At 47.5% G+C, this 24,207-nt stretch overlaps 1 protein-coding gene across 1 annotated transcript in view; it reads right to left on the bottom strand.

The window, feature by feature from the left end:
* Nucleotides 1–23,083, bottom strand: part of ACO1 (aconitase 1, soluble) — a 24,714-nt gene extending 1,631 nt beyond the window's left edge. The window contains exons 1-18 of the mRNA XM_010152735.1: nt 22,972–23,083; nt 21,766–21,934; nt 18,824–18,961; nt 16,768–16,837; nt 16,481–16,664; nt 13,688–13,827; nt 12,551–12,722; nt 11,993–12,093; nt 10,915–11,031; nt 9,398–9,557; nt 6,021–6,156; nt 5,426–5,510; nt 5,013–5,169; nt 4,355–4,479; nt 3,484–3,588; nt 2,736–2,878; nt 1,475–1,622; nt 945–1,067 (exon numbers count right to left, since the gene is read on the bottom strand). Of these exons, the coding sequence (XP_010151037.1) occupies nt 945–1,067; nt 1,475–1,622; nt 2,736–2,878; nt 3,484–3,588; nt 4,355–4,479; nt 5,013–5,169; nt 5,426–5,510; nt 6,021–6,156; nt 9,398–9,557; nt 10,915–11,031; nt 11,993–12,093; nt 12,551–12,722; nt 13,688–13,827; nt 16,481–16,664; nt 16,768–16,837; nt 18,824–18,961; nt 21,766–21,934; nt 22,972–23,068 (2,370 nt within the window). The 5' untranslated portion in view covers nt 23,069–23,083. The remainder of the gene's footprint in view (nt 1–944; nt 1,068–1,474; nt 1,623–2,735; nt 2,879–3,483; nt 3,589–4,354; nt 4,480–5,012; nt 5,170–5,425; nt 5,511–6,020; nt 6,157–9,397; nt 9,558–10,914; nt 11,032–11,992; nt 12,094–12,550; nt 12,723–13,687; nt 13,828–16,480; nt 16,665–16,767; nt 16,838–18,823; nt 18,962–21,765; nt 21,935–22,971) is intronic.
* Between the last annotated feature and the right edge of the window lie 1,124 nt (nt 23,084–24,207).

The raw sequence follows: 24,207 nt of genomic DNA, 5'->3' as shown, positions 1-24,207 counted from the left end.
AGCACAGCCTTTCTGTCCTTACGGGAAGGAGGTCAGCATCGGTGCGGTCCCCTCCCTTCTGTTTACCAGCTACTGGCAGAGTCTGCAGGTCTGTCTGAGGGCGGACTGTCCAGGATGACTTCATCACACATTACCTTTCAAACACCGTTTACAGAAGTCTGAGGGTCAGAAAGTTACGTATGGTTTCTCAGGAATCCTCCATACTACTCCAGCGTCTTACGCTGAGCACCCCCAATCACCTCCCTCCCTCCTGCTAACTCAGTGTTGCGCTCCTACACCACAAGCTCCACCACACAGTTCAATTAACTTCTGTATTTTTACATATTAACCCAATTAAGATGCATCACCACTGGGAAAAAACCCACAAAACTTAAGACGTATGTAATCTTAAACACCAACTCCCCTAAAACTTTGTTTAGTAACACCCACGCTGTTGCCTTCACAAATTCCATACCAAAAAAGCTCGAATCAGAGTTTGGGCTGTTAAAACAGTTCAGGACAGGACAGACAACGAAACAGGTATTTCACAGCTAAGCAAAGCTGCAGTCTCTGTAGTGAAGCCACGCTAAATTTCATTTTCAGTGGTACTACTTTTCTCATACACTTTCTACCTTCCCTGCTAAGTGAGCTGAAGGAGGCGGCTGGAAGCAGACCCAAGGTTGACTGGATTATGGGAAGCAGAAATGAAGAAACCAGCCTTTCTGGTACAGCCTTGTGGATTTCTAGCTGAAGATCAGTCAAGGCTTCCAGTCTGAGCAGGATCTATTAATATTTAAATGGCTTTTGCAACAGTACTGTGGCCCTTGGCGGCAGCTGAGGTTTCAAAATAGCTCATGCTACCAAAAGCGAGAATGAGCTACCCCGGGTGTCGGTCATAAGCGAGTCTTCCTGCCAAGTGAACGCACTTTTACGTACTGTCCTCCTAGTTCACCGCAGTCACTCACCAAGAGGAATGGTCCTTTAGCTGCCCAGTCTCTGGAACTTCCTGCTCCGTACTCCTTCCCAGCCAGCACAATCAGAGGGTGACCAGCCTGCTTGTATCTTTCTGCAGCATCAAACACGTCCAGCTGCAGTGAAAATGCCAAACACTTCATACTGTTTTTTGGGATGGAAGCACAGTTCCAGGGAAACGAGGAAAAAGCGTCCCCACATGAATAGCCAAAGCCCACACTTCCCACCAAGCCACACTTTTATGGGTATTTACCACACAGTGCTTTGTGGCTTTTACCCTATCTCACCGCTTCCTGCCCCTTCCACTACCACTTCTCCGTGGTCACGCTCTCCACTGATAGGCCTGACAGCATCACGTTAGGTTGGTACGCGCGACCTGCTTCCCCGGGTCAGTACAGGTCCTGTCCCCTCACTGGCTTTGCTTAAAAGGCACTTACCTAAGTGACCTGAGCTGGAAGGGAAAGCCAGCGCTAATCCCCCCTGCAGTCAGCGAGCCTCCGTTCAGAGCAGCGTGAGCACTTACCGTTTCCCCAGAAGGGAAATGGATCGTCTGAGGTCCCTGTTTATCAATAAACTTGTTCACCAAGCGAATGTTTGCAAATGTTCCTCTGGCCATGACAGCATCATTCCCTCTGCGGGAGCCGTAAGAATTGAACTCTCGAGGAGTCAAACTATTAAGGGGAAAGAAAACAGAGGAAGTGTTTTTAGATTGAAGCACCCTGTGCTTTAAAAAAGGAAGTAATGAAGTGGTGTTTCTGAGCCAGGTATGCGCATGGTTCCCATCATGGCAGCAGCATGCAGCTAGCTGATACTCCTACTTTTAATGTTTCTGGAAGGGGAAAAAAAATTGAGAAGTAGAAGTCTGCCTACAGCACCAGTGAACAAAAAGTGTGCTGGGACGTGACAGAAAATGGGACTGCGTTTGAATTGCAGCTGTGACACACATCACCTGTTTTGAAACATGTGCAGGACTATTTAGGTTTCAAGGTGACGGACAGCAGAAGGCCAAAGAGTCCAGAGCAGCTAGTTTTCAGCAGATGACACTGTTTTAATCAATTTCTTCTCCAGAATTATTAGGTCTAGTGAAAATACCTTTTTACAGTGTCAGTGCTGTTCCTCAAAACACCACCGAAGTTGTAGGAAGTGCTGAACCAGAGAATAAAAGTGTTGTATTATCTGTGAAGACTGAATAGGGCAACTCAGCAAGTCCCAGTCCTGCCTGAAGTTGAACCCACAGTACTACACAGAGAGGCTGGCTATGGAAAAAGACCAACATTTTACAGCAGTTTAGGCTCCAACCACAATAGCTTTGCCAGTTTTTGCAGCTGCACTGAAACCTAAACTTCCAGATGCTGTGCAGCTCCCGACAGTCTAGACCTGCAAAACAGCTACACATGCTAGAAGCAGTGAGTGTAGAACCAATTTCTGGCATTAAGGACCATGATCTGGTTGCTTCAACAGGGAGCCAAATCCTGTTTCCCTTATTTATGAAGTGACTAACTGCAAAATTAGCTGGAAAGTTTTCTTTTTCTCCCCCTCTCTCCATACAAAGCTCTTCAGCTCTCCAGTGTCACAGGCGTGGGGCGCTCTGTGCCTGAAGTCCTTACACGCTGCGAGAGCTGCTGAAACAGCAGAGAAAGAACTGCTTGTGTATGCTCCAGGCCTCATCGGGGTGCACAAGCACACATGAACAGACAGCAGGTATGCGTGCTTGTAACGTGCTACTCTAGCTGTGTCTTGGTTCCTCTTCCCAGTGTGTAACAAGAACAGGACGTGGTGCTTACCCTCTGCCGGTCAAGTAACGGGCTGCAGGACTATTTCTTGCTATATTCCCAGCTGGAGATATGTGGTCAGTTGTCACAGAATCCCCAAAACTCAACAGGACATAAGCATCTTCTATTGTTTTTGGGGTCTGAAGAGCCAAAGTCTAAACCATCATAAACACAAACAAAATCATTAGGATGTGACAGAGAATTCCTTTACCTCCCTCAAAAGTGCAAACTGCAAAGTAAAGACTCCCTTTTTACACAGGTCAGAAGAAAGAAAAAAGACCCCAACCCTATGAAAAATGGTTACGTTCTTGAGAATAACGTGATGTCCTAGCTGACTTGGAGCAAGTTCATGCATGAAGAGAACAGACGATGCAAAACCGGTGGCTGACGCTCCCTGTGGCACACGCGTGAACGCAGGTGAACGCCCAGGGTGCCCAGACGTCCGCGTGCGTTCCCCGTTACGTGGGGCTGAAACAGCAGTCTGAACACTGGGGCAAAATGCAGGCACGCAGAATTGTGGGTGCCGCTTCCCGTCCTTTTCCCTCACTATCTGTGCCTCTTTAGAAGTATTTCAGCTTAAAAGGAAAAGGAGACTTTTCAAAAGCCCCAAAGTTGCAGGGAATCCTTACAATTTTCAGAGTCACCCGTGCTGTTGTATTAAAATGAATACAATCGTGTAATTCTAACATTTGGGAACCAAGGCCTCCACAGGCCACAATGGATGCTCCCAGGCACCTTGAAGCAGAAAGCGTGCACGTACCAGGCCATCAAAGAAAGGCGGAGACTTGATGTAAGTTGACTTGGGGTTCCAAGTATACAGTTTATCTGAAGGAGCATCTAAGGCATTCCAAGATTCGTTTACTGTCTGAAAAACACACGAAAACATCCCACTGATTCCTAACTTTTCAGAAACAGAGGGAAGACTTCTGAATTCAGGTGAAACTACAAGGTAAAATTACAAATTTGACTTCAGCAAGAGCCTTCTGTATTTCTGAAAGCACTGTGGGAAATTCTTGTGACAATATGCATTATGTTTAGAGTTTTTTTTAATGTTTCTAGCAATTAAAACAGCTAGGAAAACCCTCACTTCATTACAAAAGGAGAGTTGCTCATCTAGTTTTCCAACAATGACCTGTATTATGCACGCAGGTGACACTAATTCTCAGGTGTATTTATCAGTAATCTTAAGAAGCTTTCCTAAGACGTAAACCTTCGGAATATTTTCTTTCAACGCCTGACAAAGGCTTCCAGGAAGACATTATCAAGTACAGGTTCTTTTCTGATGTGAATGGTTTTAAGTAATAGAAATTACTTTTATGTCAGCTGAAAAAAAACCCCAAACATCTGTGAGGCTGGAATATCTCGCTTCCTGAGACTGGCCTGATGACGCACATCATCATCTCTATGTTACATTAAAAAGGTCATTAAGGAGCAATTTTCAGGACACGATTGTCTGTAAAAACAATTAGTTAACCAGAAGCCATTAAAAAAGCCTCATTTGAATACTTGTCAGAACAGAAGCAACAGTAATAGGAAGGAAAAGTTTTGTTTCATTATCCAGACCGGCTTATTTAACATCTCCAGAATAGCACAGGATACCCATCAGACCACTACCCAGGGGATTAGCTCACCTCTATTTTTTGGTAGACCTCCTTGAACATCCCAGGAATAACAAACTGACGCTCAACAGCCTGAATCTCATTCCTTGTTGGCCAGATATCTTTCAGGAAAATCTTCTTCCCTGAAGCATTTATTCCTGTGGAAAAGAATATTTTTATGTTTGTTGCATGAATTTTCCATTAAGAAAGAAAGAAAAAGTTTGTCATGGTGTTCTTCAGCTACGTGTTCCTTCTCAACAGTGACGAGACACAGCTGGTTTCACCTACAAGTGCCATAGATCGGGTCTGACAACAGAGGGCCTCAAACGCTTCATGATGCCTGTATGCCGCCTTTTGTCATTTACAACGGCCTTTTGGAATAATTTATACAACAATTTAGGTTGGAAAGGATTTTTGAGGGTTGTCTAGCTGCACTACCTGCTCAAAGAAAGTCTGCTAGGTCAGGCTGCTCATGAGACTGCCACGCGGGTGTAATCAAAAAGCAGCCCCCGTGGAATTAGCATTCTGGTCAGGCCTGGCTTCCCCTTTCTCCATCACACAGACGCCTCCTTGCTCTCCCAGAGGTACTCTGCCATTTGAAGCATCTCCCTAGACAAATGTTTCTGAAGAGCTTAATTCCACCCAGTTTAGTTTATAAGCTGTGAAAAGAAGTATCCTGACACCATCTTACCCAAAGGCTCTTTCTCGAAGTCGATCCGGATAGTCCCTGCAATGGCATAGGCTATTACCAGTGGGGGGGAGGCTAGGTAGTTAGCGCGGGTGTTGGGATGGACACGCCCTTCAAAATTCCGGTTCCCAGACAGCACACCCACCGCTACGAGGTCTCCCTGTAAGACAGAATTGGAGACACCGGTAGCTTGCAGACTCCACACAACCCGCAGGCCTGCAGAGCTGCGCCGTGCTGCGCCGTCAACGCCTGGACAGCCACAGAACTGCCTCCTTCCCACCAACCCCAAAGCACTTCCCACGGGAAAGAGAACGCTGAATTCACATGGCACGCCGCTGAGAAGAGACAGGGCGCGGCAGAACACGGCTCAGAACAGCATGCAGCACCTCAGGAACTGTGCGGGAAACACTGCCTACCTGCGTAATGGCCTCCACGACAGACTCCGGAAGGGGCCCGCTGTTGCCAATACAGGTCATGCAGCCGTAACCCACCACGTCAAACCTAGACAGGGCACAGAAATCACCAGTGAACAAAAAGCTCTTCCCACAGCAAGGCGTTGAACCTCTAGCCGTTGGCCAGGGTTACTTTCAGAAGGTGGACTGTTCTATCAGATGAAATGCTGCCGAAAACAGCAGTTTTGAGACTGCTCAACTGTTACCATGGCAGCGACTGCCCGTGCACACCGAAGGAAGATCTGGGAAACGTGTTATCGAGCAAGATGAACAACAGCGGAGCGTCATTTACGCTCTTTTAAAACCATCAGCCTTGAAAAATAACCCAATTTCCTGCTTAAGAACATGCGTCTTCCAGAAGCTACAGCAGGCAACAGGCCTTCTCCCTCGCTGGCACAAAGCCAGCACAACAGCAGCGCCTCAACTCCCGCAGGGCCGCGCCGGAGGCACCCGCCGTGTCTTTCCAGCTGTAAGGAGAAACGGTTACTCTGCCGCGTCGCTTGCTGTCGGTGCTTTCGGGTAGCCCGCCCGAGGGCAACAGTAAGAAAAGCACTCTTACCCTAATTGGGAAAGGTAACTCATAACTCCACTCTCCCTCAGATAGTAAGTGACAACCCCGCTTCCTGGGGACAGGCTAGTTTTAATGTAGGGCTTCACTGCCAAACCAGCTTCAACAGCTTTCTTAGCAAGCAATCCTGAAAAATGCAAAGGATAGTTGCGGTTTTTCCTGGAAGTGGGTCAGTTTGGAGGACGAACAGGTTAACAGAAGTACCGTTAAATAACTGGGAGAACAGAAAAGGCTGCATTTCCAGCAACGAACGGCTACCGTGAGCCCACCGCGCTAACCCCAGAATAACCGGCTAGAGCCCAAACGTTCTGTGGAACTGCAGATCCAGCCTGCAACTTGTGCGCCACCGGAGAGCTGCTTCCAACCCGCTGCACTCACACAGCGCCCACAGGCAGACGTTCAAAGCCCACAGCGCTATTGGCAAGAGAGCATCTCGCAGAAGAAGGCAGTGCAGAACCGTTCCGTTCCCACTTACAGCGGTCTGGTGCTGAAATAACGACCAGATGACCACGATAGCCCCAGCTCCTGCCCTCGCCACAAACAAGCTATCTCACCACCCCCAGCTTGTTGCAGCAGTGCCGTTTCACCACTCACCAGTTCGTAACACAGAGATGGTTTAGTGCAGTGTTAGCAGAAACGTATTTATCCTGGATTCCTTCCCCTTAAATGGACGGTCCATACGCAGATGAATGTTCAGACAAGCCCCCTCCCGCCCTTTCCCAGGATGGACGTAAAAGCAGCAGCAGCTATGCAAACTTCACATTCCCACGCCTCCCTGCCTCACACATCCACCGAGATGAGAAAACACACATCAGCTCTGCTGCGATCCAACATGATCTCCAACAGGAAGACGAACTGTTTTGTCCTTGCCAGCTGCTCAGCAGCTGTCAGACGTGGCCTGGAGACCTTGAAATGCGGTGTGAAAAGGCCCACACCAACAAACGGGGGGCTTAAAGGTATAGGTGAACTGAAAAGAGCAGTCCTATTCCTGAAACTGCTGAGGCTCCTCAGCTGCCAGAGGAAGCTGTGGACAAACTGGAGCTCTTCAATGCTTCCGAGAAGGCGACTACGAACAAATGATCATCCTAGGACCTGAAAGCCTGACAGCCCCCTTGAAAGCGGCGTCTGGTGTTTTCCTGCCAACACCCGTTCTGAAAACAAACAGTGCAACGTCAAACTGTAAAAACCAGCAAGGAAACGCCAGAACCGAAGTTGCTGAGCAGCTTTAATCCAACAGCGTAGTCAGGGTCGGCTGTCAAGGCTACTCCCTGTTCCGAGACACACAGCCCCTGCACATCATCCAGTGCAGCGGCAGCTGGAAACAGCTACTCACATTCCGCTTCTTTCAACTACATTACTTAGCGTGGGAGCACCGTAGGTTTTATCCACTTTCATTTCAAACCCTACTCTGAAAGCCAAATTACCGTGTTTCTTGTGGTATCTCAGAGGTTCTCTACATCGTGGTGTATAGTTACCAGAGACTGGCAGAATTACTTTTTCCCCCCTTACTGAGGTCAAAGCGTAAGCGCTGCTGCATGGAAAGGCAGCAAAGGTAAGAGCACCCACTCAATCCCAGCCCACATGCTGAGATCCTGAGGACTACACTCTTCCTGTGCACTAAGGAGTGGTGAACGCGTTCCAAAGGCCAGCTTTGCTTCCTCTGCAGAGCATTCTGCACTGTAAACCCACAGAGCTGTGGAGCCAAGCACGCTGGAAGATCGGCATCCTCGGTGCGACAGAGAGGGTCAAAAAAGTGGCAACGATATCCTGAGCAGTCGGCACAACCGAGGGGTACACCCACTGAGAACTAAGGGAATGGGACAGAGCAAAGGGTCTGCCTGATCCCTGGCAGAAAGAACACAGCTCAGTTTCTGTGATCATAATCAGGATGGACCTGAGGAAAGAAGTATGTGGGATTGGCTGTCCTGCCAAGGGCAAGTGAATTGGAAGACTTTGTTCAATTCTGTTCCTCTCAGAGGCATGAGAAATCGAGCAGGTCTCTCCTCTGCTTCCCCTTCCACCCCACATCCTGGTTTATCACAGAATCACAGAATGGTTTGGGTTGGAAGGGACCTTAAAGACCATCCAGTTCCAACCCCCCTGCCACGGGCAGGGACACCTTCCACTAGACCAGGTTGCTCAAAGCCTCATCCAGCCTGGCCTTGGACACTTCCAGGGATGGGGCATCCACAGCTTCTCTGGGCAACAACAGACTTTTTATGACAGACTTTGTCCCTGTTGCTAGGAACTAAAAGTCCTTTTGTACCCGGGAAGGGGGCAAGCTGCCAGTCCTGCACAGTAGCCAGAGAAAGACACTTTCCCAAGAACAGGGGACAAATACCACAACAGGTCAGAGACTGCCCACAAGCCAAGATCTTCCCAGCACCGCACCCAAAGGAGACAGATGACATGACTCCAACACGCAAGCAACCCTCTCTAGTCAGGGGCCCTTGCATTACCCCCTGCACATCCCCTCCAACCTCTGTAGAAAAGAAGCCCGCGCCCTACGGACAGGCTGACAGACTAGGAAGCCCGGCTGCAGGATGACCGTACACCGACAGGCAACGTCTACCTGTACATCTGCGCAGGAGAGAAGGAAATACGAGCACGTAGCCAAGAATCTGGGAAAGAGGGATAAACTGGGCTAGCACAGACTGAACCTTTAGAGCTGACTCTTCATTCACATTTTGTTGCCAGAATAACAGGTTGGGAATGAGACATTTTCTGCCCAGACTAACCAGGTCAAAAGCGGACCACCCCGACCTGAAACAGAACACAACCAACTCAGACCAACTTTTATGGTACCTGAGTGATTAGCAAGAAAGCGAGGGACACAAAGCCCACCTCTGACCACTTCCTGGATGCCATTCAGACCTAAGTGGCAAGGCTCTCAAGTCCCTGAGAACACAGTCTTCCTTCTCGGCCGCCACTGGCCCTCGGACTCTTGCTGCAACAACTCCATACACCTCTAGCTACGCGTGTGTTTTGTACGCTCCTGCTAGATCGGAGCACCTTCCGACTTAAACCCAGAGATCATTCTTCACTCTCACTCTTCTGCAGGCTGACGAAGGTCAGAGCAGCTTCGCAGCTTCTGTGCACGTGAACAGATGGCAGAGGTGCTGGTTAATTCGGTTCCAGCGTGCACTGTGGAGAAGACAGTGCAGGAAAAATACATTTTCTTCAACCCACATTTCTACCTACCATTTCCAGAACCCCTTCGGCTACCCTCACGGACTAAGCTCGGTCCGTGTACTCCAAATGACAAAGCCAGCACTGCGCACGTAGAATTGTGCCAGCGTTGTGTCTGTCTTTAGGACGCACAGACAGGGCCACAGGGAAACTACAACACATTAAGCAAATAAACTTACCTGCTCCCAACATAACTGAGGGGTTACTGGTGTTTGTACAGCTTGTGATGGCAGCAATCACCACGGAACCATGAGCAAGCTCGAAGTCACAGCCCTCAAAATTAAATTTGACTATGCTGTTGTGTCGGTCTGGGGAAATTTGGAATCCTTTGAATCCTTGCTGTAAGAGAAGAAAGCACGAATGAGAACGATGTGGTCAATATAAATATTTTGACTGGAAATTAGTATGAACTGGGAGTTTCGTGAATGAGAAGCATCTGTCAGTCACACCTGTGCTTGCACTTCTAGGTCTGGTGGTGAAGGCCCGAAGTGGCAGACAAGAACTCTTTTTCTGGGGTCTATCCTATTCCCTGCTTACTGGTCAGAGAGGCAGCGTTTGCAACAAGATGTGTTTGTGTTTTCTTCCTGCATGAATATATCCTTCTTCAGATTGCTCAGATGCTTCTTAGAATCATAGAATCATGGAATGGTTTGGGTTGGAAGGGACCTTAAAGCCCATCCAGTTCCAAACCCCCTGCCATGGGCAGGGACACCTTCCATAGCCCACGGTGCTCCAAGCCTCATCCAGCCTGGCCTTGGACACTTCCAGGGATGGGCTCCCATACGCTCCAGACTCCTGGCCACATACATTCTTGTCACATAACCTAGTCCTGAGAGTTTAGCTACAACACACAGGATTTTTAAGCCATGAATATCAAACAGCTCAAACTTACAGTAAGAGCTGACTTGAGAGACAAAAGCCTGACAGTTTGAAAAAAAGGCACTGTTCGCACAATGAAAAATTACGCTTAGAATTTAGAAAATTAGAAAAAATTAGAAATCTGAAAGCATAAGGTCATTTAATGGAGTTTGGAACGTGTAACTAAGCAAGAATTACTGGGAATTGCTGTAGTTTACGTTTCTTGAGTTATATCACTAGAATTCTGTACTGCCTTTAACAAGCGTGGTTACTGTGTCGCATAAGGATTCAAACTGGTTTTGGAAACTTAAGTGTCTAGGCATATTAATTCAAACTAAAATCTTGTGCTTCTTGCAATGACCATTTTTGACTGGATGACGTAGAGCAAAGTCTGTTTCTCCCTGTCTTCACCACCAACGTCAGTCAGGGAGACACAAGCAGTTGTGATCTGCCGAACAGATTCCGTACTGAATGCAAAAAGCTGTTGTGGAGCTCAAGGCACCACCTGCTTGGGAAGCTGCAGAGCTGGGCAGTGAACACAGCTCCGCACAGCAGCTGCTTGGCCCCCTCCGCTAACAACGCAATCCCTAGTGTATGTCGAAACCACGTTCGGGCTGAGGCTGATCTAAAATCAGAACGACGGCTACTTCAGGTGTGAGAACACTTTCACCTCCATTTTAAACAGCCCGCTGTTGATGTCATCTTCTGAACTGCAGACATCCTCATTTATGTTTCCACAGGCAAACACACAAGCTTACCCCAGAATGCAGTTCCTGAACAGCAGACAACTTTTGGAAGCATGCATTAGTTTGTACGCCCAAACGTTCCTAGTCCCCACCTTGGCTCCCAGACAAGCCTCAAAGTCCTTCTTCATATCTGACACAGCAACTTTGTCCTGAGGTCTTTTTGGTCCACTGCAGCAAGGCACGACAGTACGGAGATCCAACTCAACAACCTGTTTAGGAAGAGGAACAGAGCGCGGTCCAGCACTGCACGGCAAGCTGACGACAGTCCAGGCCCAGGTATGCTCGCTCTCTGCTGCTGAGCCACGGCTAAGCACGCGCATCGTTGTGTTTGTTTGCAGAAATGAAAGGCACACGAGAAGGGAAAGATCAGAAGAAAGGCAACGGTTCTACGTTCAGACCCTGCCAGCTCCCAGGTATGGCTCCCAAAAGCACCCCAGTTACTGGAAGCCCCATGTGTGACTAAAGCACCCAAACAACCCAGCTGATTTTGTGAACTATGTCCTTTCCCTGCTAGCAGCAGGGCCCTCTTCAGAAAACAAGGACGTGCACACACGCTGGTCCTGGCACCGACCCACGCAGACTACTCATCCTGGCCTGGGGGAAAACGTTCCATCACGAAGCGGAGGTTATCTTATTTTCCTGTTCCTCACCCATGTTTCAACTTTGTTTTTATAGTGTGCTACATCTTTCCATATTTACTAAGGTTTTTGAATAATCATGCAAATCTTACTGTAGAGGAAACCAGGAATGCTGGTGAGTTTTTTGGAGACAGAGTAGCATCTTGGTTTTCTCGCGCAGAAAACGGCTCGTGTGGTCTGCAGTTACCACACAGCTTCCAAGTGGAGTAAAACTTGCACAAGGCTTGCAGAGACAACACCGACACTATCTTCATTGCCGCAGTTGAGTCTGGACCGGACTCCTCAAAACGACATGGATCAAACTGCGGAATCTACACTCAGTGTAGAGCCAACCTATACCTGTACCCAAGTTTCCACACCCAGAGAGCCAGCCGACTCATTCCACTGGGCCGTAGGTTAAGAGAGCTGTGTGGAGCAAGCCAAAGGGTACGGAGTCCCTTGACTTATTTCTTAGTTTCTGTGAGAACCAGTCAACTGTCACATTGAAACAGGCAGGGCACAAAGCAAGGGGCAGAAAACAGTGGTTCCTCACCTGTGTGAAGTCCGGATCCTGCGAGGAGTTCTTGAAATCCCTTAGCATTCCCACGGCCTCAAGGTACTTTTTCATGCACATAACTTTCTCTTTATCACGGCCTAAGGTGAGAGGCAGGCATGGCAAAACCAAAGCGTGAATGAAACCAAGGAGCTACCATGTGACAGAAAGAACAGAAACGTGTAACAGGCTGTTTCACTGGCCACACCGTACGCGGCGTTACAAGACCCCCTCAGCACACGTACTGGGGGCGAAGCAATTGAGCAGACTTTGTGGCTCTTGCAGAACACGAACTTAGGTTCCTGCTTCTGTCATCCGGACAAGTTTACGTTCAGGCAGGGCTAAGGAGACAGTTAGCTGAGAAATAGTCTAATACTCTGCCCTTCCTAAATGTGGACCTTAAGATCAAGAAACAGCCTGAATAAGCACGTACGGATAAAAAAGCACTCAATCTCAGAAGGCTCCACCTGGTTCAACCCCACTGCTGACTACGCCGTAACAACCCGGATTCCTTGCTTTCAGTTACACCTTTAGCTCACGGTCTCTTCTTACACTCACCAGTTTGTATCAGGTACCCAATGCTAATATCATCCACCGGGAAGTAGGCACTTGTCGCTCCGTACTCCGGACACATGTTGGCAATGGTGGCTCGGTCAGCAATTGACAGCTGGGCTACACCCGGACCAAAAAACTCCACAAATTTCCCCACGACTCCAACTTGGCGAAGGTGCTGTTACGAAAACACAATGCCTGTGTCACTGCTAGCTGCCACACCACCTGAGCAGGCACGTTATGAAGTCCAGCTTTCAACTTCAGAGAAACCTTTGGAAAAGGTTTCTACAGCCATCTGAAGCCAGGAAGTAAACTGAGTCATGAAGGTGAGGACACGGATGTAAAGTTTCAATAGTAAGGTACAACACAGGGAGGAATTCCTTCTAAATTTGCTCTTCCCCTCTTTTAAAGTGCTGTCCATCTCAGAACAACTGTGTTTTTCTCAGCATGAAGTTGTAAGGAGAGAACAACGTCTGTAGCCCGCAAACCCAGGAAGATATGGGAAACAGGAACAGCTACTGCACAAGTACACAAATCAAACTGTACATGACTGAACACACTGAACATCTGGATGAACTCATTAACAGATGTTGGCTTTCCCCATCTGGAGGTTCTCTGCAGAGACAGCATCCCATGCCAAACGTGTACCAGATTTCTGACCTCCAGCATTAGTGCTGACCCAGCAACACGCTTAATTCAGCCACAACCCACAGAGTGAGTAACATGTTATGAACATACGAGCCAAACACCTGCAGATCACCAAAATCAGACTGCAGCACTGCCTGTCTATTTTGAGGTTTTACATTGCCTTAAGTGGGAACTTCAAAAAAGAAAGTCATTGTGTTTCTTTTGACTTTGTGTTGTTCCGAAGCAGGTCTGCACATGAGGATTTGAACAGGCCATGAGATAGCGGCTCACTGCTCTCTTTTGTCTGGCTTCTGGGAAATACATTTGCCTGGAAAAGCTGCAACTGTCTTTGGGCAGCTGATTCCAACCCACGCAGAGCGACAAAGCTTAAAAGAAGCCCAAAATTACTGCATGGAAGCACAGGCAGGGCTCCTAAGCATGCAGTACAGTGGCTGCGTCCCACAGAACATGCAGAGCTTCCAGCAGTAACGGCAAAACAGCGGGCTTGTTCGTTACCTTGGTAATGGTGAGCACGATGTCCGTGGATGTGACCAGTGGCTGGGGGTTTCCAAGCAGCCTGTAGCCGACCACCTCAGGAAGCACCATGCTGATCGGCTGGCCCAGCATCACTGCTTCTGCTTCAATGCCACCGACACCTGCACGCAACGGCAGCGTTCAGTCCAACTACTCAGAGAGGCAGGAACGGGTCGCAGGTGAATCCGTGAAGCGCAACCGACGGAGGAACACTCGATTTAAGGTGTGAAAGGGGACAGAAGGCCGACAGCCAGGCGTTTTAGCCTTCTCCTCATCCTACTTCTGTTTCTGCAAGGTTGGACTTTTGTTTCTTTCCATTTCACACCTTCACCCTTGTTCCTCGGCCATTAGATAGGACATTAGGTAAATCTAAGTAACGTACTCTGAGGACACTTGGCATTAACAACAGCAGATGCAGAAGTTGCGTTTAATAGGCACGCAAGGCACAAAGAACGACTGCCTTGGCACAGAACACGGAGAGCTGCGAGTTCAGTGCGTGCAGACATGACTACTGGTCACCAAATGAAAACTTAGGTTATTGTCAAGTCAGGAAAGATTAGAGTCAAGGGTATAGGCTGTTCTAAAGAATACTAACAGAAAAGTTACTTGTTAGGACAAAAGTATCTCCCTTTCACTGTTTCAACAGGGCTTGGGGCTGTGCAGGTGGGAGCCTCGTGTAAGCACACCTTCAGTATCAGAGGAGTGCAACTCACACGAGTACTTTGGTTTGCTAACTTAATACGGTAAAATATCAAGATGTCCACTGGTATCTAAAAATTGCGTGACGTTCACTAGGCATTAGCCAGCAATTTTATAACCTCTTGTCTGTAGAATGTCCCTCTCACATCTACCTTCCACTTTCAACCTCCTTCTACCTTTTGTTTAGCTTAACACCGAGTTACAAAAAATTGCCTGTAATAGTTGCTTACGTATGCCAAACCGCTACTCCTGGCCTTTTTCTCACTTAATCCAACATTGGTTCTGAAAGCTGAGTTCCGATTTATTAAGTGCGACTTGGCACACCTATGTCAATTAACAAGATAATTGTGTGGCAATCAGGTGACTCCTTTCACTAGGTGTTCAAATCGGTTACCAACGGCCAAGTTAGTAGACACGAGTGACGGGCACAAAGCAAGCGCAGCATTACCAGCCACGGGCAGGAAACACTGCATCCAAGAGCGAGCGCTTTGAGCCCGTATGGTATGGACTGTGCCCTGCTGTACTTTTCAAATTCTGGAGAAAATCGAGGCGCAGTTTACAGACACACTCCTCCAAGCAGCTATGGGTGTAGTGGCATCACCTAATGGTGGCTCCATCCAAACACAGATTAAGACAGACACCTCTTATCACAAGGATGTCAGGGTTTTACACAAAGTGAACTTGTTTACATCTGTATTCCAAGCCAGCGGGAATTCTTCACCCTTGGTAGGAAGTCTCAATCAACCAATATGGCTACAGTAATACAGGTGGGACGGAAACAACACCATGTCCTACTTCTGTCACGTGTGGTACTCGGAACGTGACAAGCAGCTTTGTGACAACTACCAAATGCTGTTTAAAAACACACGAGTCTTCTGTCGCTGCAGGGTATCTATTTCCACAGGGCTCCTATCACCCTACGAGGAAGGTAAAAAGCTCAGCTGAAGCTCTTGCTACCGGGTGCGGATGGTTGCAAACACTCTCACCGTACACCTACTGACTTAGTCAACAGTTGAGAGGCTGCACTTTGCCACCAAAAGCAAAAAAGGGACTACCTGTGTTTATTTCTGTAACAAGCACGCTGCAGGCTACTGGTATGGGAACACAAGTCATTGTGCTGTTTTTCACAACTGCCTGTCGGGCCATATTTAACTCCCTCAGATCCAACTGCCAGCGTCTTCAATCTAAGACAGCATTTGCAGTACCTGCTGATAAGGCAACACTTGGAAAGCAGCTAAGGAACAAACGGATGTCCAGTGGTGCTCCAACTCCCCTGCCTTCCCAAATGACTGAGATGCTTTCTGAAGTCTTACTAAGTATTTTCCTTGTGCTTTAAATGCGGAACAGAAAACGTACGAAAGAAAAACAACCAAAACCAAACAAACCAACACCACAGGCACCAGAGATCATCTGAGCCTGTTATCAGAACAAGGAGCTTAGTTACAAAATCTTAATTAACTGTAAGAAACCTTATCAGGTTCCGTGAATTTGGGGTAGTCCACGTGCTGTGTCTGGCTGGCATGGAGAGAACTTCCCCTTGCAGCAGCCCATACAGTGCTGTGGTTTAGATTCGTGACCAGACCAGCACGGATCACGCACCGTGTTTTAGCTACTGCTGAGCAGTGCTTGCACGCTGCCAAGGCCTCTTCCGTTTCTCACTCTGCCCCACAAGTAAGCCGGGGTGGGCAAGACCCTGGGAGGGGACACAGCCAGGAGAGCTGACCCGAACCGAACAAACAGCTATTCCATGCCACACAACGTCATGCTCAGCACTAAAACTGGGGGCGGAGGGAACCTTTCCGAAGTAGCCGTTTGCCCAGGGTCTGGCTAGGCTTTGCTGTGCTGGGAAGTGGCGACTGATCGTATCACTTGCTTCCAATTCCTTTTTTCCCCCCTCCCCCTTCACTTCCTCAACTGTCTTTGTCTCAAGCCCTGAGTTTCTCCTGGCATCTGCCCTTCCAATTCTCTTCCCCCATCCTGCTGGCAGGAGGGGTGAGCGAGTGACGGGGTGGGACTCGCCAGAGTGTGAAACACAGCTCAGCCAACGGACTGTTCAGGACATGCTACTGCACATACCCCAGCCAAGCACGCCCAAGCCGTCTATCATGGTGGTGTGCGAGTCAGTGCCCACCACACTGTCTGGATAGTAGTACCCATCCTGATCCATCACCACTCTTGCCAAGTACTCCAAGTTCACTTGGTGGATGATCCCAGAGCCCGGCGGAATAATCCTCATGTTTTTAAAAGCCTGAGAGCCCCACTGAAAGAGAAGAAAGCGGAATAAAAAATTTTCAGTGCACATGAGGACTGGAACAACTTCACTGCACTTTTCTCCATGCAAATAGGATTAATTATTTCAATACCTTTAAGAATTCAAACCTTTCTTTGTTCCTCTCAAATTCCAGGTCCTGATTTTTTTGCAAGCTGTCTGATCTGCAAGCGAAAATAATCAGCTGTCAGAACCAAAAGTGTCCACCTGAAATTTACGTCTGGTCAGGCACACCCAAGGGCTGAAAGGAGAGAAGAATTACTGGCTAATGTTAATGCTGATCGATCTCACCTTGGCAGCCTCACTAAAGCTCTGAACTGCAGGCAACCAAAGAAAAGTATTTAAGAAATCTTAAGAGATAATACCTGGCCTGGTTCAAATGTCAGTGCTAATCTGCATATTACATATGGGGCAGGCCTAAAACGTGGAGCTTGGGAGAAGCTACAGTACATGTTAGAGCAACGTGGAATTTCCAACACCTACATCAGAAGCCATCAGCAGAGCAGTAAAGGGAAGTGGAACACAAGCACCCTGCAACTTGAGCTAAAAAGAGGTTGTCACTGATGACACAATGCTGCCTGAAGCCTGTGTTTCGAAGCAGACAGGGCGTACAAACTTCATTTGAATCAGCTGCCTAACTCGGGCCCGAGGTGTTTGGAAGAAATGAAGTGTAGGGCTGGCCAGTGTTCTCTCCATACATACACAAGCCTAATTGAAATAAAATAAGGCTGTGACAAAAAATTATCAGCAGCAAAAAATTATCTGAATGAAGTCCCAGATGCTACTGATAATATTAATGTTATTAAATTAATACAGGAAAAGAATCATGATAGTTGGTTTTGTCCTACGGTAAAGATGAAATTGTATCTTGTTCACAAATACTCTGTTTCCCAAATATCTTTTAATGCAAATTAAGAAAAAAAGGTTAGGTTTCCAGTTTAATAGATTAGTGCTAGATCAGCCATTACCCCAGAGATCAGTAATACATTACTACTTCTAATTTTGCGTCTCCTTCTAAACTCCTTAGTGCTAAGATTAAAAACAGATGCAGCATCTCTAGGAAAAAAAAGTCAAGGGGAGTTGATTTTCAACAGTTACACCAGTGAAAGTTTTCTGGCCCTTTTTCTCCATCGCCAACTATGAAATGGCATCAGTAAGAATTTGTTTCCTTCCTAGTCTACAGTTTAAAAACGTAGGAAAAAGTTGTATCTAAAAACCGTCCAGAACATTTTTTCATGAAGCAGGCTTCACAATATATTTTTTATTCTAAAGAAGCCTCTAAATATTGGCACTGAGAAAGTGTTCTGTGTTCCTTAATTTCCACCTTCCAGGAATTTTCTTCTTCACAATGCTATAACTTAAGTAGACCGTTTCAAAACCATCTCCTCCAGAGGACAATAAATAGAGTATTTTAAGGGGTAAGGTTAACTGCAGACAGAAAGACTTTGGGAGTTTGGAAGGTGGAAGGAAACCAATGAGAACATGTAATTGCAGGATCTGTTCGGAAAAGCCGTTCAGTAGGCCCATGTTTAGATACCATGGAAACTAGAAGGATCCCCAGGCAGAGGTCTTATCTCTCTGTGGGTCTAGTACGTGCTAGTGAGTGACTGTCCCTCTGCAGGGCTGACCAGCATCATGTTCCTTTCCTGTACTTACAGGGGACGTGTTAATCGGTGTCCTGTGCTGTTCTGCACAGAGGCACTGACCTAGCAAACAGCTCCTCGGGGCTGGGTTAGAGCAGCTCAGGTCTATTCTTATGGAAATAGGAAGAAAGGAGACATTCTCGCTTGCCCTTTCCAAAAAGCCCTACGGACTCAAAAAAGCACACGTGGAAAAAAGCTACTTCTGCACAACTAATAATAATGCAGTATTGTTATGGAACATTACGATCGCCACAGGTCTGGACTGAGCCTGTTTCTATTAACATTGAGCCCAACCTTGTGACGCCGAGACACGCACCGCAGAAAAATAAAATTCCCCCAAGTAATTCACAGCAACTGGTATAGAAGTCTGACTTAAACACTTCTTGGGGTCTAGGATGCTGCAGTCCAAACGCTAAGAACATCGCCAATGGAACAGCCGTTATCGTCAGTAACCGAACCCAGGTTAGTTACCGCCATCAGGGAGGATGGGCTCTTCTGCGTCCTTACCGCCTGTTAAAATCAACCTGGATGGAGTGATCTATCACTAGATCCGCAGGACAGATGGGATTGATTTTTTCAGGGTCCCCCCCAAGCTTCTTCACCGCATCGCGCATGGCGGCAAAGTCAACCACAGCAGGTACCCCACTGAAACAGAAGAGAAACAGGCAAGGTGAAACAATGAGTACAAGAAAAAAAACGACAAAACAAACACGACCCTGAGAGGCAGAACAGACACCCACTGTCCCACACAACACAAACCATAGCCTCACCCTGACTCTTGGGATCGTTACTGTACGGCACAGACAGTACCCTTGGGCAGACCAAGTCAGGAGAGCGGAAGGGAGAGAACTGTGTCTATATCACTATATGGATGAAAAGCTAAACCCAAAACACATCGAGTAACAGCAGCAGTTGAACATGCTTGACTGGGAGTCCAGAGACACAGCCCCAGGCAGCATTCCTTTGGGACCTTGAACTGGTTTCTCTTCTTTTGCTTCGTTCCTCTCTCTCCTCCCTGTCTGTTAGAAGAAGAAGGGCAAGGGGGAAAACAACAGTCTCTTTTCTGCTACTCTTTGTTTATTTAGCAGATTTTAAGGCAAGGGTCATCTCTTCGAGGTTTTGCAAAGCAGAGGAGAATCTTCTCCGTGGTACCTCCCACGCGTCAGGTGAAACTGGCAGCGCAGGGCACCGCATTTCTTAAATTACAAAGGGCATGCCTGCGAGACACCTCTGCAGAAAAACTGCGTCTTCTCAAGCGGATTTTCGCGCCTCAGCAGATGACGGCACAAACACGAAAGGCAGGAATAAGGTGTACCCCTTCGTCTTCGCTAACAAACTCTGCACTGACAACAGGGCCCGCGTCACAAATGCCGTTCAAACTGCACCTTCTCAGGTTTCGGGCCAACGTTCCTATTTCTGCCTTCTCACACATCTGGTGACAGTCCTGCAAGCCCTGGAACTCCAAGTGACTCAGAAAAACCTAACAGGCCTTCTTCCTCTGTGTCTGTATGTCTCATTCATCCAAAACGATTTTTACATCCCCAAATTAAGTCTTTGTTCCTATGTGAGGTAGGTAAACTGTACCGAGGGTCAAAGCAATGCACAGAAGTCTTTCCTCCGTCCTCCACTTCCTCCCCCAGTTTAGTCACGAGCAAACAAGGTTCTGGCACTTTGACACCCATCTTAACTAACAGATATGCACATTTCTGTATTGAGACAAAGCTTCTGGGGCTTCCCCGCACATACGTTTTCAGCTTCCACGGAGGTATGCACCACCATGGCCTTTTTCCACCAGCTTGGAAAACCCTCCTGCGTATCAGCCTGTCTGATTCTGCTGGCTGCTGGGACAAAACCAGCTGTCTGAGAGGTGCTCGTAAGGATCCGGCATCATTCAGTAACCCACTGCGTTTCTGCAAGAGCAGCTCAAAGCAGTGAGGGTTTGTGTTTTCAACTCTAAGGAAGCTGTTAGGATTTTAAAGTATACCAGAAACAATGCAAGAAGAGAAAAGGCCTTGTAATTCCCACACAATTTTACCTTGAAAATCCTGAGGGCTTGCAAAAATAAACAAAGTTAACAGTCCACATCATCTAACCTTGACACGATTAACTGATGTTGCTCGGCAGTTTGAAGCAATTTGTTGGCCCAGGAGATGCATATTCCAAGGAACACAGCAAATGCTATGTTATGCTGACTAAATGCACTTGGGAGAGGGCAGGGGCTGAAGGAAGGGAGCAGAGGAGTTTGCCAGCTTACAAATGTTATACCATTGAAAAGGAACAGACACAACATCCACATACAGTCTTAGGATAATTACAGAATGATCAGGTCTAGGAAATCTAATAATTCTAATGCAGGACGCGTGAATGTAGTTGTTGTATGGCTTCTGGAAAGTTGCCAAAACTACCTTTTCCAAAAGCTCCCACTCAAGAGCTCGTTTTTCATGCATGCAGCTGCTCCGCAGACTGGCAGGAAAACTTAAAACATAGTGGAGAGTAGGGAGCAAGAAAGAAGTGCAGCAGCAAAGGGAACGGTGTTTGCTTGAAAGTTTGGCTTTCTCTCTGCTCCAGCTTTTTAAAATGTCAACAGCCAGCAGGTAAAAAAAATATTTTTTTGAATCGAGGCTTTGCTGGTTTTTCCCTCACGTCTTTAGGAGCCGAGCTGTGCTGGGTCTCCAGCACCTGGCCAAGCTTTGGGAAAACGCAACACAGAAGGCAAGACAGCTGAGACACATTACTGTTCTGAGAAGTGCCATCAACGGGCAGCCTAGCAGCGTGGGGCTTACCGTGGACTAACTAAACTCCCTTACAAAGGCAGAGGACAGGGCACCATGGACCTGCAAGTCAAACGCTGTATTAAAAGCAATTAGAAGCTGCTGGTCCACCTGAACATCCATCTTCCATCACTAGCAGGGCTGTTATGTGCTGACGGACGGGGACTAACCATGCTGCAATAACAAGGCCCAGTTCTCGGTCTGTTATTTTTTTCACATCGCTGGGAAAAAGTAGACATTCATTTTTCCAATAGCAGAGAAGTCTTTAAAAATATAAAAATATATGTGGAATAATACTGAGTAGAAGAAAAAATAATACTTATGTGGGTTATAAAGGAAAATTGGAAAGGGTAGAAAGTGGAAATCAAGAGCCCCCGGAAGGGGAAGACACTACCCCCATCCCCCACCAACAACATCGATAAAACCTCTGAATTCTGTCATTTGGATGCAATTCATCCATCCCATTTCTTCCCTTCTGTTTTTGAAGAGTTTCATATTTCCATCCCAGAAAGCACTCCATTTAATGCTTTCTGCAGCACGACATGCAGGAAAGCCGAAAAAGGTCTTTTCGAACACTTCATTGCTATTCTTCCCCTCAGCTCACCCCCCCAGCCCAAGCCGAGCACTGCTGCACTTCCCAGAGCCCCTCTTCCCAGCTCTGGAGAGCATCAGACTCACGTGAAGTCTTGCAGAATAACTCTTGCTGGCTTAAATGGCACTTCGACATTCTTATGTTGCACCACTTTCCAGTTGAGAATATTCTCAACGTCTGCCCTCTTCACCAGGAACTCATCACAGTTACGGATCGCCGCTTCCAAGAGGACTCGAATGGAAAACGGCAGGCGTGCTGCATGGGTAAGAGGCAAGAAACAAATTCAGTTTTCACATCAGGTCAAGCCCAGAGTTCCACACCCGGGACAGATGAGTCCTTGAGTACTGTCCCTGCAAACCTCAAATTATCAGACACCCTTTTCCAGCTTCCAGATTTGTCAGGAGGTCAGGGCTAACTGACGTGTTCCATTCAATTCTTTCAGTAGACTTATTATCTTCTGTTGCCAAGTTATTCCCATTTTTCTGCTGCTAAGTGAGAACTGCATCCTTTTTTTCTTTAAAGAATCTGGATTTTATCACTGCTGGAATCCTGGAATGGATCAACTGGTAACACCATACACGTATTTGTCTCTTTCTTAACATTCATCTCTGCTCTCCACACACCAAGTCCAACATTAATTAATTTCTCACTTACAAACTATCTGAGCCTGCAATGGAACTGCTGATCTTCAGAGAACATGTTCCTCCTCCTGCTTCCTGAGTTCCCCTTAACCACCTTTACCCTCTTTGAAAGGGGAAAAACACCCAACAGAGCTGTAAGCTATAGGTACTTGCTTGCTGAGGCATGGATTGTAGGATTTTTACCAGTGCCACACAGAAGATGCCTGAGTATATTCGGGTAGTGTCAGAGGAACTAAAGAAAAAGCCTCCTCAGATAGGATGTTCTAGCCACTACACCTTTTAAAGCACTTTAAAGCCACCTTTCCAGATGGTTCAGTCCTATCAGTGTCAGGTCCTTTCCCGCCTTTCACAGCAGCACAGCGGTATATGGGAAAGCTTGCGCTCTCAGTTCTGCCCAGCCCTCCTCGTCCACTCAAGAAGGAACAAGACTGCTGCGTGCACAGCACGCTGAGAAAACAACACTGCGATCTCACCAGTATTTCTGTAGTTCTGAGTTTCCAGAACTAAGATTTGCTAAAACCCTTTTTTCCAAGAAGCATCTTTTGAATTGATAGTTCTCCCCAGAGACCAAGTATCAGCCAGTGTGGCAATGTCTCTTCAGGTTCTCTTCATCCACGTTAACGAAACGCTTTCCTTACGTCCTCAACTTACCGTATCTCGCATCTTCCAATTTGCTCAGATTAAAGAAGTTCTTCTGAGGCTGGTGAGGGTCCAGTGGCTCCACAATCCGTGCGAAAGGGTTACTCATGGTTATTGAAGATCCTCAGTGTCCCTAAAACACACACACAAAAAACAATCAAAACCATTTTCATGACATGTCCCACGGTGTTTCTGCCTCACACACAAGGCCTGCACCCGGCAAAAAGGTACAGCACAGTCTGTTACTCAGGCCCTTTCCCCGACAAATCTACTGGTAACACGTCCTCCGAGATACCAGGTCTGCAGGGAGGTAAAAGAGCACTGTTAAAAATACGGATACACCACGTGATTTACAAAGGCAGCACGGTGTCTGCACTATTCTCTTCTTGACGCTGCTTCTAGACAGCCCTTTGTGCCCCTGGGATCGGCGAACCACCCCGTCGATGCGGTCCCGCTTCTGAAGCGGCACTGGTCTAATGCTGACCAGACAGGCGTTTGCTTCCAAAATTACCAACAATTCAACTAAACCAGAAAGCACAATAGTTTTACTTGAGCCAGAAAGTGCTACAGACTACAGTTATAAACCCCGACTGTCAGAGACACGAGGAACCCTCCGGATTTCAGAAAGATTCGTTAGGGGTCGCCACCAAAAAATAAAAGTAGACTCCATAGTAAGCATCATTTAGGTTTTGAGATCTTCTCTTTTTCTGTGGCTATCCTAAAGGTTTACTGGACAGAGCATTCCACTCGGACCCCAGACGTTAAGGGTTTACTCACACGAGTTAAAGCACCCTGAGACATTCCCAGTATCAAGGCCAACTAGCACAGAGGGGCCCAAACTCACACTAGAAGCTACCCCGGAATCTCCAGGAAAGGTTAACCGCACGCAAGCCGCCTAACGGCATCGTCCATAGGACACTCATGGCTTGAGCGCGGCCCGGGGCTCTTCTGGAGCACCAGCTTAGGCCAAGGCGTGCGACGCAGGAGGCTAACAACCCAACAGTAAGGAACTTCTCCTCCTGGCAACATTCCCAGTCACGATTCAAGGTTTTTAGAAGAGCAGTAACCACAGATTTCCAGACCTGTTGTTGTTTTCCCACAGCACTGTTCATCTTCATCCAAGCAACCTTGTCTTCCCTCGCCCCAGCCTTTCAAACAAAAAGACAAGACCAAGAAGGAAGGGGATGCACATCCTTCGACAGGGCCTGGAGACCCCTTGGTGCAAAGGGCTACACCAACTCCAGTGTT

This window comes from Eurypyga helias, unplaced genomic scaffold (genome assembly GCF_000690775.1).
Source record: "Eurypyga helias isolate BGI_N326 unplaced genomic scaffold, ASM69077v1 scaffold15155, whole genome shotgun sequence".
In the NCBI taxonomy this organism is placed as follows: Eukaryota; Metazoa; Chordata; class Aves; order Eurypygiformes; family Eurypygidae; genus Eurypyga; species Eurypyga helias.
This window is presented reverse-complemented; position numbering and strand designations above follow the sequence as displayed.